Here is a 16,197-nt window from a genome sequence, read left to right as displayed (position 1 = left end):
TTCACCCAAGTGCAAGTTTATTTAAATAAGGGGAATTTATATTCTATGAAGATTGTCTGTATTACAAAAGAATGGCAAGGGGGTTTAAGAAATAAAATCCTTCCACATCTAAGGACTTATCCTCATACACAGCTCTTTCCAAAAGTATGTTTTAAAACATTCCAGTCAGTTGCATGGACATGTTGATCATTCCTTCCTTTAGGGTTTAATAAGCTGAATTTCTATGACATATTGGATTATCTGAACTTATACTGAGAATTAAGGTAAGAAAGTCACATGAAGAAATTTTTTTATTTGTTTATAAATGTGAAAACACTTTTATATATTATGGTGTTTTGTATCTCTTTAATACTAAAGTATAATTTATTCCTTTTTTGAACATCAAAAGGTCACCTCTTCAGAATTTATATACTTATTTTCTCAAATAACCGGAACTCCATAACCCATTGTTTTTGTTTGCCTTAGCTTTCAGGAAGCTCAAGGTTATATTCATTCTGAATTACAACAACAATGTTTCTCACATTCTTAGTAGAACTATTTTCTTCCGTTGTCTTCATAGCTGATAAGGTGCTATATTAGTCAGCTTTTGTTATGTAACAAGCTTACCTTCAAACTTGGTGGACTATAACAGCAAATGCTTTCCATTTTTTACCATTCTGTGCCTGGCTAATGATTCTTTAAATGATGATACTTCTCTGTAACCAAATTGTCTAGGGTAGCCTCACTACTTACCTGGAGTCTAAGCTGGAAATGCAAAAAGAATGAGAGGAAGTGGTATAGTCAGAAATATATTTGGTATTTGTGCCCCAGTTCCTGGCATAAAGATCCTAAAACCGGAGTGATAGGAGTGTTTTTGTTACTCATAATGAGCCCCTTAATATCATACCTGAGTTTATAATAATGAGGTGATTTGAGAAGGGATCCATGGAGAGCTTCAGGATGGGTCTGGTCCCCAAAAGAACAAATGATTAGAGGGTTGGGACTTTCAGCCCCACTCACCGACCTCCAAGAAGGAGTGGGAGTGGGGTGGGCCTAGAGATTAAGCTTTATAAAAAACTCTTGAACAATGACATTTGCTGAGCTTCCTAATTAGTGAACACATCCACATGCTGAGTGAGTGGTGCACCCCAACTTTACAGGGACAGAAGCACTCACTTGTGCTTGGGACCCTTCCAGACTTTGCCCTACCTATCGCTTCATCCAGCTGTTCATTTGTGTTCTTTACCAGTAAATGTAAGGAAAGCATCTACCTGAGTTTCATGAGCCATTCTAGTAAACTGTCAAGTCTTAGGAGGGGGTCATGGGAACCCCTGACTTATAGCCAGTCAGTCAGAAGTGTGGGAGGCCAGGAACTTGCAACTGGTTCGGGAGGGCAGTCTTGTGGAACTGAGTCCTTAATTAAGCTGTGAATCTGCACTAAATCGGGGTAGGTAGCTAGTTTCACAATTGAACTGAATGGTTCAGCAGCCAGCTGGTGTTCACAGAATCACAGAAATGGCTGCTGGTGTTGGGAAATACCCCTCTGAGAGAACTGGAGGCTCCCTCCACCTGGCTTCATTCTTTAGCTAGCCTGGACTTGTTCACGTTCCAGCAGAAGGATTCCCAGGAGCAAGAGAGAGCAAAACCCAATGTGCAAGGTCTTTCTAATCCTCTGCCTTTGTCATGTTTACCAAAGCATGACCGAGGCCAGATTAAAGCCGTAGAAAACTAGGCTCAACTTCTTTATAGAAGTCCCATTTCAAAAGGGAGTGTGTACAGTGAGGCTTGAACAAATTGGTAGTATTCCTGCAACAACCTACCTCAGGGGCAGAGGTGGACCCTGGAGCAAGGTTTCTTTGTCTGATCCCTGTGTTCTTTCCACTCCATCCTACCTCCCCATTGAGAGCTGGCCATCGTGTAATGTAATGAACCTGCTGATGCCTCCTGACCAAGAACAAGTTACCATAGGAAAGAACAGTTCCAAAGGGCATAAGATTGAAGGAGCAGCCAATGGTCTCCAAATGAGCAGTTATAAACCTGGGCAAAGAGATGCTGCCTCTTGTCTGAGATCCAGGAGCCCAATATATGCTCGAGCATCTCAGAGTCAAGCAGTTTAATAAGGCAAGAAAACACATCTCGTTTCGGCCCCATCAGAAGTCTTTTCCTCCTTTCATAGAGGATGCAGTGCTATTGGCATCACAATTGCCTTTCACCTTGTCTCTCTTATGGCCCCCCATCTATCCTGCACAGAGCTGCCAGAGTAGGACTGCGTAAATGGTGAGTGTGGGAGGCAGGATGCTCACCTTAGCCCCCTTCCTGGCCTCTCAGCGCAGCCTACCAGAGAGAGTGGGTGTTCTGCTCTGTTCTCTGCCACGTGGCAAAGGGTCTCCAAGAGGAGCAGGCTTGTGCCTCTTACACCGAGTCAGTGATTCAAGGTCGCCCAAGGCTACCTAAATCTAGGGTAAGGTGTTAGCACAGTTTTGGCCTTAAATCTAAACCACATATAGATAGATAGATTTTATTAATGATAAAAGTAACTAGGGCGGGGGAGGCGGACGCCTCCTTGGACTTCCGGGCCACCGTTTCCACGATGCCGCTGCTGATTGAGGGCTGGTGAGTGGGGCTGCCGCAGTCCGCTGGGGACCTCGTCCGAGCCCACCGGCTTCTGGAGGTAATGGGGCTACCTGCTGGACACTGACACCGAAGCTGAGGTCTCCTTGACCATGAGCTCCATAAAATCCTTTTCCGACCACGCTCAATGTGGAAGGTTGGAAGTGCACCCCATGGGCGGCTTCAGTGACAATTGGCAGTTGTCACAAAGTCTTCCTCATCAACTTCTTAGTGAATTTGACAGACTAGACGAGGACATTCACTTAGTGACATTATGTGTGACAGAATTAAATGGCCGCGAAGAAAACGAAAACCACTTTCCAATCACTTATGGCATTGCTGTCAACGTTAGAACTGCAGAGATCTACAGAGCCTCCTGCCAAGATCGCGGCCCGGAGGAGGAGCTGCGAGCGTGCTGCACGAGCTTTAACAGGGGGACCAATGGTTAGAATTTACGATGCAAAGACAGAACAACTTTGTATAGGACCGGATTCCTGGGTGCCATTTCCACATGTGGATTCCTGGTCGCAGCAAGATGATAAGCAAATACTAGAGAACCGTTCCATTCCACCTCGGGCTGAGCCCCCTCACTTTGTTGAACATATTAGAACAACCTTGATTAAAAAAAAAAATACCCATCTCCAACAAATACACTATTTCCTGGGAATAAAGCTCTACTCTAAAAAAAAAAAAAAAAAAGAAAATGGCTTATGACAGAGACCATTGATGGGAGGTTGGACGGAACATGAATTTGGGATCAATATCCATTGAGTCTTAGTGTCTTTCAAATGACTTTAAAATAAAATCTTATTTTGGCAAAGGGAAAATAAGGAACTGGTTGATGTTCATTTGTGTGACCCCTGTGTCTTAATATTTTAATGGTTTCAAGCTGGGAAACGGAAAGTCCCAACAAACAGGTATAAAAATGTACAGGGTATGGGAGGTGCGGGTAATTTTTTGTGTAATGGTTCACTGTTTTGGGGAGGTTTTTTTGTGTAATGGTTCACTGTTAAGGGGCCAAGAATAGAGGTAGGGAAACCAGCCTCCTATCATCTCAAGGACTTGTTGAGGATTGAATGAAATAAGGTATGTAAAGCACATAGGACCTGGGATCCATAAATGTTGGCTGCTAAAAAGAGAAAAAAAAATTGCTAGATTGGTGTAGCCACTGTAGAAAACAGTATGGCATTTCCTCAGAAATTTAAAAATGGATCTGCATTATGACCCAGCTATTCTACTTCTGGTGACTTATCTAAAGAAACTCAAAACATGAATTTGAAAGAATATATATGCACCTTATGTTCATTTCAGTGTTATTTACAATAGTCAAGATATGGAAGTAAGCCATGTGCCCATCAATAGATGAGTGGATAAAAAAGCTGTGGTACATATATACAATGGAATATTAGTTGGCCATAAAAAAGAATGAAATCTTACCATTTGCAAAAGAATGGAAGGACCTAGAAAGTATTATGCTCAGTGAAATAAGTCAGACAGAGAAAGACAAATATTATATGATTTCACTTATATGTGGGTTCTAAAGAACAAAATAAATTAACAAATGCAGCATTGAAACAGACTCAGACATGGAGAACAATCTGGTGGTTGATGAATGGATTAAGAAGTACAAATTGGTAGTTAAAAAATAGTCACGGTCGCCGAAACCAGTTTGGCTCAGTGGATAGAGCATTGGCCTGTGGACTGAGGGGTCCCGGGTTCGATTCCGGTCAAGGGCATGTACCTGGGTTGCGGGCACATCCCCAGTGGGAGATGTGCAGGAGGCAGCTGATCGATGTTTCTCTCTCATCGATGTTTCTAACTCTCTATCTCTCTCTCTTCCTCTCTGTAAAAAATCAATAAAATATATTTAAAAAAAAAAAATAGTCACGGAGATGTAAATAAATCATAGGGAATCCTATATAATAAAGAGGTAATATGCAAATTGACCATCACATCCTCACACAAGATGGCCACCCCCGTGTGGTCAGAAGATGGCTGGAAGGGGAGGACAGTTGTGGGTGATCAGGCCAGCAGGGGAGGGCAGTTAGGGGTGACCGGGCCTGCAGGGGAGGGCAGTTGGGGGTGACCGGGCCTGCAGGGGAGGGCAGTTGGGGGTGACCGGGCCTGCAGGGGAGGGCAGTTGGGGGTGACCGGGCCTGCAGGGGAGGGCAGTTGGAGGGGACCAGGCCTGCAGGGGAGGGCAGTTTGGGGCAATTGGGCCGGCAGGGGAGCAGTTAGGCATCGATCAGGCTGGCAGGGGAATGGTTAGGGGGTATTCAGGCTGCAGGCAGAAGTGGTTAGGGGCAATCAGGCAGGCAGGCAGGTGAGTGGTTGGGAGCCAGCAGTCCCGGATTATGAGAGGGATGTCCGAGGGGGTCCCAGATTAGAGAGGGTGCAGGCTGAGCTGAGGGACACCCCACCCCTGCACGAATTTCATGCACCAGGCCTCTAGTATAGTCAATAATATTGTTATAACTATGTATGGTGCCAGGTGAAACACTATATAAATTATATGATTGTCTAACACTAAGCTCTATACCTAAAACCAATACAAAATACATTTGACACTAAAAAAAAAAAAAAAACATTGCCTCTTCACTCACATTATTAACAGATATTTTGCACCCTTTCATATTGCTGTAAGAAATAGAAAACTGCATTGAGGAATATGGCTTGAGAAATTTACTAATATATACTGTGGCTAAGATCAAAACAGATGTTCTGTAAGAACCATGAGAGTATCTAATCACTTTATTTAAAAATTCTCTTGAACTTTCTCAGATCTGACTTGAGATTAATAAATAAAACAATTCAAATGTATCTTAGGAGTTTTTAAAAAAAATCATATCTCTCTTTTTAAGGCTTTCACATCCTGCTTTAGTTGTAAGCTTCTCAATGCAGGCAGCAGGTCAAAGCTACACTGTAACAAGAATAGGGGTGAAGGGGAGTGGGGAGGAGATCAGAATGTAGGTATATTGGTTAGAGAAATTAATGATGGGCTGTATAGCTTTACTGACGTATATCATCTAAGATCAAGTCCAAATTTGAGACTCTCTGATTCTTGGAGGGAAAGAAAACAAGAGAAACCCTGAAGTCAAAGTCTGCTACTATGTTCACCGTTTTAATTAGCTTCATTTGTATTAACCCACCACTGGACAGAAAAACTACAGAGACTAATAGCCAGTCAAGGTTTATTGATGTCCTTCTGTATGTACATGCAGACATGCATTTGTGCTCCTGAGAAAAATTACAGCGTTGTTTAGTCATGACAGAATGATATGAATTGGATAGAATTAACCAGGGGGAAATGGGGGTTTTACTGGTAAATTGAACATATAAATTTATGGGAAGAATTAAGGAGGATTTATTAAACGAGAGAAGAAGCAAAAACCAAGGCACTGAGTTGAGAGTAAAGGCAGCCTGGAGGAAAAATAAGGTCACAAATAACAATAGGTCCTGTGAACTCCAACCACAGCCACAAACCTAAGAGATCAGATCAAACTTATATTCAATATGCAGAGACCTATGGGCCATGTCTTGATTTAGTTTCTGGTAAGTTCTCATGAATACCAGCACTATAATCTGAGTCTTGTCTAAATATCACTCTCTTGCCCTGTTCAGTTGCTCAGTTGTTAGAGCATCAGCCCATGGACTGAAGGGTCAAGGGTTTGATTCTGATCAAGGGCACATACCTGGACTGCAGGCTCAATCCCTGGCCCTGGGTCATGGCGTGTGCAGGAGGCAACCAATTGATCTGTCTCTCTTGTATTTATGTTTCTCTCTTTCTCCCCCCTTTCTTTCCATTCTCTCTAAAACTCAATGGGAAAAGTATCCTTGGGCGAGGATTAACAAAAATAATAATAATAATATCACTCTCAATAATCAACATGTAGATATATATTTATATCTATGTAAACATTTTACAAATTAAGTTTGAAGAACTCATTTTTGAATGAAATACAATTAGCACTAAGATTCTTATGCTTTAGCAATCACTTATGTTGAGTCAGTGAAGTAAGAAAAGGGACTGAAATGGGACTACTGAATGTATTGCTTGCTTCAAAATCATTATATAGAGTTTAAGGCAGCGGTTCTCAACCTGTGGGTCGCGACCCCTTTGGGGGTCGAACGGCCCTTTCACAGGGGTCGCCTAAGACCATCAGAAAACACATATATAATTACATATTGTTTTTGTGATTAATCACTATGCTTTAATTATGTCCAATTTGTAACAATGAAAATACATCCTGCATATCAGATATTTACATTATGATTCATAACAGTAGCAAAATTACAGTTATGAAGTAGCAATGAAAATAATTTTATGGTTGGGGATCACCACAACATGAGGAACTGTATTAAAGGGTTGCAGCATTAGGAAGGTTGAGAACCACTGGTTTAAGGTCTCTATCTCATTTACACGCAATTAAACAAATGTTTGAAATTACCGAGCTTCCCATTGAGCTCTGAGTGATAAAGAATCTAGTGATTAGACATCCCCAACCTTTGGAAGCCCACAATCAAATGGAATTAGAACTTTAGTTTGAGAGGTAGTAGGATGATGTCAAGTGCTTGGCAATAAAATCCAAAGAGGCTCCTTATTAGATGAGGAACCTTGACCATAGCATCTGTGAGCCACAACTCATTCATCTGTGAAGGGGATAAAATAATTTCTATCCAGAAGAGTTACTATAAGGATCAGAGTGACAGGACATTAAGAGCCCAGCATGAGCCCAGCCGGCATGGTTCAGTGGTTAAGCGTCGACCTATGAATCAGGAGGTCACGGTTTGATTCCTGGTCAGGGCACATGCCCAGGTTGCAGACTCGATCCCCAGTGGGGCAGTGCAGGAGGCAGCCTACCAATGATTCTCTCTCATCATTGATGTTTCTATCTCTCTCTCCCTCACCCTTCCCCTCTGAAATCAAGATTATATATATATATCCAGCAGCGTGGTATCTGCCATCTGTCAACCTTAAGAAAATATACCCATTATTATTTAGCCCATTTGATCATCACAGCAACCCATTCAGTTTTACAAGAGGAACAGATTAAAAGATTTAAGAGATTTGCCCAAGTTCCATAGTTGGGCTGATATTTCTATCTTCTGGCTTCCCAGTGCTCTTTTTCATTAATGTAACTAGTAAAAATGGGTTACAATGCAAAATCCAGTTAAGTTTCTCTCTATCCCATGTCCCCAATAAAAAACTTTCCTTTTTCTTATGAGCAAGCAAAGTGCCTTTACTTAAGGAAGGATGTTGTATAGTGGTCTCCAAAATAGGACACATAAGCCCCAGAGGTGTGCAAGGAAGAAGAAACTTTTAGAATATCTAATTATATTTCATCTTTCTTAATTCCTTTTTTGCATATCTCTAATAATTTGCTTGTAGTATTGGTATTAGTACACAAGTACAAGTGTATAATTTCTAAATAGATTGATAGTCTTATAGTAGAGATCTGTGCTTAAAAATCTTGAAAACAGTGTGTTATTTTAAAAATTGGCCTGGCCGGCGTGGCTCAGTGGTTGAGCATCGATCTATGTACTAGAAGGTCATGGTTCGATACCGGTCAGAGCACTTGTGCCAGTTGCGGGCTCAATCCCCAGTGTGGGGCATGCATTAGGCAGCCAATCAATGATTCTCTCTCATCATTGATGTGTGTGTCTCTCTCTCTCCCTCTCCTTTCATCTCTGAAATCAATAAAAATATGCATTTTTTAAAATTAAAAAAAAAATTTTAAAAGCACACCTGAGATAGCCCTGAAATCTTTCTAAAGAAATTACTGGCAACTAGAGGACTAGTCAGAGAAATGTTATTTTGATATTATTATGATGACCACATTCTTGTGTTCAGGCTCATAAGAAGACATATTACACATAGTGTTTTTAATGTTAGCATATCACAGATTGAAGAAACTGAGATGCTCTCCAAATGCGCTCTTATTTTCGAACAGTTCCAGAAAAATGACATTTTCCCCATGGATAAGAACTGTGTTGCTGTTGATGTCCCACTGTGGCATTCAAAGCTCTTATTATCAAATAAATCTTCCTGATTAATCCAAAATTCTAGTGCTGTGGTTAAAGTAAATTTTTCCACATTATTTTTTCTATGAAGATTCTGTACTTTTAATGGCGCTAAGACACTCCTCTTAACATGTAATCTCCTTATAAACCAGGTTACTTCTCAGTTTTACATTCTCTAGCTCAAATGTTCTGATTTCCTTCAACGGAGATTTCACTTAACATCCTGCAGAGCCTCCCAACTCTTCAGCACATTGGCTCCGAAGATGACCTTCTATATAGCATTGGCTCACCTTCCTTTCAAAGGTTCCCTGGCATTTTATGGCCATATGCGAAGAAATCCCACTATTTTCCTGAGCTTTTCCTCACAGCTTCCATTTTCAAACACTCTATCAATACAGCTCTCCTTTGAGCCATATTACTTGTAGACTCAAAACTGATTTTATCATGTTAATAAGAATATGATAAATAGTGAAATGGGAAGAGAATGAATCTAGCCTTTGGGGTGAGCCAGATGTTTTACATGCTATCCCTTTAATCCTTGAAACCACCCTATCAGTAGAAATTTTTGTCACCCTCTTGCTCTGTTCTCCCTGACATACAAGTGAAAGATACTTTGCTATGTAATTGGGTAAGCGAGTCATCGCTCCTTACTAAATTTATCCTTTTTGTTGTTGTTGTTAATCCTCACAGGAGGATATTTTTTCCATTGTTTTTATTTTTATTTTATTTTATTTTATTTTTTAGACAGAGTGGAAAGGAGGGGGAGACACAGAGAGAAATATCGATTAGTTGCCTCCGTGGAGGGGGTGTTGGAGGCGGGGAGGGAGGAGGGGCAGGGATCAAGCCGCTCTATGTGCCCTTGACCGCAATTGAACCCGAGGGCCAACGCTGTAACAGCTGACCCAAACCAGCTAGGGCTAGACTTAGCCTTGTAAAAGTAGGGTCTTTGTGTTTTATTCATGTTCTACAGAACCGAGTGTGATGCTTATTGCATAGGAGGTACTCGATAGGTGTTGCTTGAACGAATAAATAGACTGAGCACCTACTGTATCCCCGGCATTGTACCTTGGGAGGCAAGTCGTATTCTCTCCATTTTATAGTTGAGGAAATTGAGTCCCAAAGAGATTGAGTAACTTGTGTAAGATCATAAGCTGTGAGTAGCAAAACCATCAGGTAAAGTCATGTTTTACTGACACTCTAAAATCCTTGTTCTTCCTCTTAACCATACCAACGGAATGCCTTCTCTAAACATGAAAAGGAATCTGATATCAAAAACAGTTATTTTAAATACTTGGAAAACAACCAATGAATGACAAAATTTAAATTACAAATTAGAAATTCCTTTTTCTCAACTTCTCTTTCCTGGCAAAGTGTAACAATGTGGCTAACCGCTGGTGGATGGTGATAAGACTGAATTCACTTTTAAAGCATGTAAGATCAAGCAAAAAATATTACAATGTAACTGACCCATAACAGAATACAAATTACGATGTCTTTACTCTCAAATAATAAATGGTCTTATTATGTATGAAATAAATATGTGCCATTATTGATATTTTCATATACACAATTTCCCCCAAGTAATAATAAATCCACAGAAAAAAATATTAATATTATTAAATATTTCTTATGGCATTTTCGAAACATTTAAAATTTTCTAGTTTCAATTAATATTAAGATTTCATAAAATTTGAGCTGTTAGTGATTTTTTTTTAGTAACAGGCACTTTGTGTTTATTTTTCTCATTAATTTCAAATTATCTACAATTACTATTCTAAAAGCACTGATTTTAACTGCAAGTTTTCATTTTTACACTTAAAAATATGGGATGCTTGCCCAGCCAGCATGGCTCAATGGTTAAGTATCAATCTATGAACCAGGAGATCATGATTCGATTCTCAGTCAGGACACATGCCCAGGTTGTGGGCTCAATCCCCATAGGAGGATGTGCAGCTGATCAATGATTCTCTTTCATCATTGATGTTTCTATCTCTCTCTCCTTCTCCCTTCCTCACTGAAATCAATTCAAATATATATTTTTAAAAAATGGGATGCTTTGCCCTGGCCGGTTTGGCTCAATGGATGGAGCGTCGGCCTGCAGACTGGAGGGTCCCGGGTTTGATTCCAGTCAGGGGCATGTGCCTTGGTTGTGGGCACATCCCCAGTGGGGGGTGTGCAGGAGGCAGCTGGTCAGTGTTTCTCTCTCATTGATGTTTCCAACTCTCTGTCCTTCTCCCTTCCTCTCTGTAAAAAATCAATAAAATATATTTTTTTAAAATGGGATGCTTTGTGAATTTTCTTACAAAGTGTATTTATGTCATGTGAAGTATATACCACCCACAAAACACCCTATGTATTATCCTTCATTATTCTTTCTTAACTTTTTTTATTTTTTAAACCCATAATCTTGAACAGTATTTTTAAAATGTATTTTTATACATAATGTTAAACAGTATTACTTTTATCATTTTCACATTTTTTTACAAAAGTTTACCACTTTAAAAAATAATTTGATCCTTATTTATAAGCTTCAAACAACTGAGAATAGGAGCAGAAGGTTTAATTTCAATCATAATATTTTATCTTAATGATACAAGTCATCATGGAAGCATCGTAGTAAATTGCAGAGAAAATACAGGAAACATTTCATCTATTAAGCCAAAATCTTCTGTGATGTGTAAATTAACTCATTGGAAGTTTAGCTTATTGAACTTTTTTATCTTAGTAACTTAATATTAGAACTTTATATTACCATATACAGAGGTAGGCAAAAGCAATTTTACAGCTGTGAGTACGTAAAACTCAGAGCTTATTCTTGTATTGTGTATTTTTCCATATGAACAACTGTAAACCTACATTTGCCCACCCCTGTATAATGCATACATATATACACATATGGTTAAGCCATACATTGTATTTAAATTATGCAAGAATGGGATAATATTTCTGAGCTCCAGGAAGAGGGTTTAATCGCAACAGAAACAAGGAGGTCCTTGTCACATCACAACATCATGAAATACACGTTATATTAAGACAGAAGCTGCTAGTTTAACATTATCATCTGTGGACTTACCTGGTATTCTGAGCGCTTGACTAATAAAAAACCTTCAAAGTATAAAGGTAGAGCAGTAATCTTTAACCTCTCTTGGAAGATCCTTCGAGGGGCTGGTTTCGGGGGCTTCTTAGCCATCATACCCTCTCGTGGGTGTGTGGTTTGGTTACAACTGTATCCAGTTTCAAACAAAATGAGATCTACCTTGAGTGAGAGGAAAAGGCAACTGTTCAAAGAGGAAGTCCCAACTCGATTTTAAACCACCAACAGGACACACACACACACACACACACACACACACACACACACACTTTCCTTTGCTTTTTATGAGGTAAGATAAAACAGGCATAGACCAGCTTTGAGAAAGCAACCTCTGAATAAACTACATGTACTTAGAATTACAATAACAAAATAAACAGAAGATTAACATCACCAGAAGATGAAAGGAACCCATTTGGAGATTCTGGGCTTTAGAGGAGACATCCAGGTCACATTTGTTTACTTTTTGTTTTAATTGTTGTCCATTTTTATCCCCAGAAGGCATGACTTGAATTAACTCCACTTCACTAAAAATTAATTCATAGGATAACTTTTTTGGACTACTTCTGTTGTATTTCAGGATCAAACTTGGTTTAAATTTTAAGAAAAATAGAGCTCTTTATCCCATACCCATTTTGATGGTCCACTAAGCATAAAACACAGTTATGGGAACATGGAATTTTCCACTTCTTTTTGGTCAGTATTGTAAATTCTTGGGTCACCAGTGGATATTTGGCAAAATGTTTGGCAGAGAAAGCTTTAAATTTTCAAACTTTTGTTTTGTTATTTTATGCTTTCTGAGCTGTGTGTCACTGATGCTATGATGCATAGATGAGGTCCTTACTATTAGCTAGTAAGGTTTATAGAGCTTCGCTGGGACCAACATGCAACTAATAGTTCCATGTGGGGAATGGTCATTGAGAGACTGGAGTTAGCTCAATACTGTAAAAGGAATAGCAGAGGAAAGAAACATAGGACTAATTCTGGTTTGTTTTGCAGGGTCCTGAGAAGTTACACCATTTGATATTTCACCCTCAATATTTCAGGAAAACTCTTGATTTAGTAGCCTGGGCCTGAGCATTCTCTACATCTGAACCAGCCTATTCTCAGAAATCAAACCAAGCCAGGCACCTTCCAACTGACACCTCCTTTTTGTTGTTGTTGTTAATCCTCACTCCAGGATATTTTTCCATTGATTTTTAGAGAGACTGGAAGGGAGAGGGAGAGACAGAGAGAAATATCAATGTGAAAGAGTGCACGCACCCTGACCAGGGCCAGGGAACCTGCAACCAAGGTACATGCCCTTGACCAGAAATGAACCCAGGACCCTCAGTCCCCGAGCCGACGCTCTATCCACTGAACCAAACCGACTTAGGGCTGATCCTTCTTTTCTAATGGAGAGAGCACATGGTTTCCTCCACCAGTTGGGGCAGCAGTAGATGTGGGATACCAAATTGTCTACAAAGTGAGGTACAACAATACAGACAGATTATTAATAAATTAGAGAAGAGTGTTCAAGTGTGTTATCAAAATGAAAATAATTTGAAACAGAAATAGGAAATCAAAACTTCAGAATTATTGCCTTGCCTTTAAATTTGAGACCTGCTCCCTATGACCCAAACTTTCAAATGATAAAATCTAAGCCCAACTTAATGTTTTGGAGATAAATTCACACTATTTTTTAGTTTCAATGTAATTTTAAAAATGAGTCAAATAACCAAAGAAAACCTCCCAAGTTAATAAGTGACCAAATCTGCCTGTTGGCAGCTGGTAGCTGATGTAACACAGGAAGGAAGTGAAAGGAGGGCTGAGAACTGAGAAATAAGGAGCCGCAGGGAGGTAGGATGCTGGGAATCATTAGTGGTCAGAATGTGAGAAAAGTAGTCACTGGTTTTATGTCCAGAGAGTGGCATGGGAGAAAAACAAAAAACAAAAACGTCTTTTTAAAAGTGTAAAAATAGAAATATTTTGAGAAATAATGATCTAAATACACCTTTTACATATTATGCAGCAGTAAAAAAGAAGGATCTCTTACCCTTTGAGACAGCATGGAGGGACCTGGAAAGTATTATACTAAACGAAATAAGCCAGTCAGAGAAGGACAAGTATCACATGCATGATCTCACTCATATGTAGAATCTAAAGGACAAAATAAGCTGATGAACAAAATAGATCCAGAGACATAGAAGCATGGAACAGACTGTCCAATCTCAGAGGGAAGGTGGGGGTGGGTGGGAGGGAATAGACTAACCAAAGAACTTGTATGCATATATGCATAACCAATGGGCACAGACAATAGTGTGGTAAAGGCCTGGGGTTGGGGTGGGTGCAGGCTAGAAGGGGTCAGTGGGGAGAAAGAGGACATCAGAAATACTTTCAACAATAAAGATTTTTTTGAAATGTAAAAGTAGGAATATTTTGAGAAATAATGATGTAATTATATTTTTCTTATCTTTATTATTTTTTTTTTTTTTACTTTCAATAATAAAGATAAATTTAAAATTTATCTTTATTTTTTATTTTTTTTTTTTTTATTGCTTAAAGTATTACAAAGGGTATTACATATGTGTCCATTTTATCCCCCCGCCCTAGACAGTCCCCTAGCCTCCCCTATCCCCCAATGTCTTATGTCCACTGGTTATGCTTCTATGCATGCATACAAGTCCTTTAGTTGATCTCTTACCCCCCTACCTCCTGCCCCGCAACCCTCCCCGGCCTTCCTGCTGCAGTTTGACAATCTGTTTGAGGCAGCTCTGCTCTGTATCTATTATTGTTCAAAAGTTTATAATGGTCTCTATTATCCATGAATGAGTGAGATCATGTGGTATTTTTCCTTCATTGACTGGCTTATTTCACTTAGCATAATGCTCTCCAGTTCCATCCATGACGTTGCAAATGGTAAGAGTTCCTTCCTTTTAGAGCAGCATAGTATTCCATCGTGTAGATGTACCACAGTTTTCTAATCCATTCATCTACTGATGGGCACTTAGGCTGTTTCCAGATCTTAGCTATGGTGAATTGTGCTGCTATGAACATAGGGGTGCATATATCCTTTCTGATTGGTGTTTCTGGTTTCTTGGGATATATTCCTAGAAGTGGGATCACAGGGTCAAATGGGAGTTCCATTTTCAGTTTTTAAGGAAACTCCATACTGTCTTCCATAGTGGCTGCACCAGTCTGCATTCCCACCAGCAGTGCACAAGTGTTCCTTTTTCTCCACATCCTCTCCAGCACTTGTCGTTTGTTGATTTGTTGATGATAGCCAGTCTGACAGGTGTGAGATGGTACCTCATTGTTGTTTTGATTTGCATCTCTCGGATGATTAGTGACTTTGAGCATGTTTTCATATGTCTCTTGGCTTTCTGAATGTCCTCTTTTGAAAGGTGTCTATTTAGGTCCTTTGCCCATTTTTTGATTGGATTGTTTATCTTCCTTTTGTTAAGTTGTATGAGTTCCCTATAAATTTTGGAGATTAGGCCCTTATCGGATATGACATTGGCAAATATGTTTTCCCACACAGTGGGTTTTCTCGTTGTTTTGTTGATGGTTTCTTTTGCTGTGCAGAAGCTTTTTATTTTGATGTAGTCCCATTTGTTCATTTTCTCTTTAGTTTCAAGTGCCCTAGGAGCTGTATCAGTGAAGAAATTGCTTCGGCATATGTCTGAGATTTTGTTGCCTTTGGATTCTTCTAGAATTTTTATAGTTTCCTGTCGTACATTTAAGTCCTTTATCCATTTTGAGTTTATTTTTGTGTATGGTGTAAGTTGGTGGTCTAGTTTCATTTTCTTGCATATATCTGTCCAATTTTCCCAGCACCATTTATTGAAGAGACTATCTTGGCTCCATTGTATGTTCTTGCCTCCTTTGTCAAATATTAATTGAGCATATTGGTTCGGGCCGATTTCTGGGCTCTCTATTCTATTCCATTGATCTATATGCCTATTCTTGTGCCAGTACCAGGCAGTTTTGAGAACAGTGGCTTTGTAATACATCTTGATATCTGGTATTGAGATCCCACCTACTTTGGTCTTTTGAAGGATTGCTGCAGCTATTCGAGGTCTTTTTTTATTCCAGATGAATTTTTGGAGAGTTCGTTCTAGATCTCTGAAGTATGCCGTTGGTATTTTAATGGGAAGTGCGTTGAATTTATAGATTGCTTTGGGTAGTATGGACATTTTAATGATGTTGATTCTACCAATCCATGAACACGGTATGTTCTTCCATCTGTTTATGTCTTCCTCTATATCTTTTTTCAACGTCCTGTAGTTTTCTGAGTAGAGGTCTTTTACCTCTTTAGTTAAGTTTATTCCTAGGTAGCTTAATTTTTTTGGTGCGATGGTAAACGGGATTGTTTTTATAATCTCTCTTTCTGAAAGTTCACTATTGGTGTATAGAAATGCCTCGGATTTCTTGGGGTTAATTTTGTATCCTGCTACATTGCCAAATTCATGTATTAAGTCCAGTAGCTTTTTGATGGAGTCTCTAGGGTTTTGTAT

At 39.5% G+C, this 16,197-nt stretch overlaps 1 protein-coding gene and 1 pseudogene across 3 annotated transcripts in view; one reads left to right on the top strand and one right to left on the bottom strand.

The window, feature by feature from the left end:
• Positions 1 to 11,878, bottom strand: part of STAP1 (signal transducing adaptor family member 1) — a 42,488-nt gene extending 30,610 nt beyond the window's left edge. For all 3 annotated transcript variants that reach the window (XM_036335409.1, XM_036335389.1, XM_036335400.1), the window contains exon 1: positions 11,684 to 11,878. In XM_036335409.1, coding sequence (XP_036191302.1) covers positions 11,684 to 11,803 — 120 coding nt within the window. In that variant the 5' untranslated portion in view covers positions 11,804 to 11,878. The remainder of the gene's footprint in view (positions 1 to 11,683) is intronic.
• LOC118665080 lies at positions 2,369 to 3,338 on the top strand (annotated as a pseudogene).
• Positions 11,879 to 16,197: the final 4,319 nt, after the last annotated feature.

The sequence above is a fragment of the Myotis myotis genome, unplaced genomic scaffold, assembly GCF_014108235.1.
Source record: "Myotis myotis isolate mMyoMyo1 unplaced genomic scaffold, mMyoMyo1.p scaffold_m19_p_1, whole genome shotgun sequence".
Classification (NCBI taxonomy): Eukaryota; Metazoa; Chordata; class Mammalia; order Chiroptera; family Vespertilionidae; genus Myotis; species Myotis myotis.
Note: the sequence above shows the minus strand (reverse complement) of the source record. Positions and strands in the feature narration are given on the sequence as shown.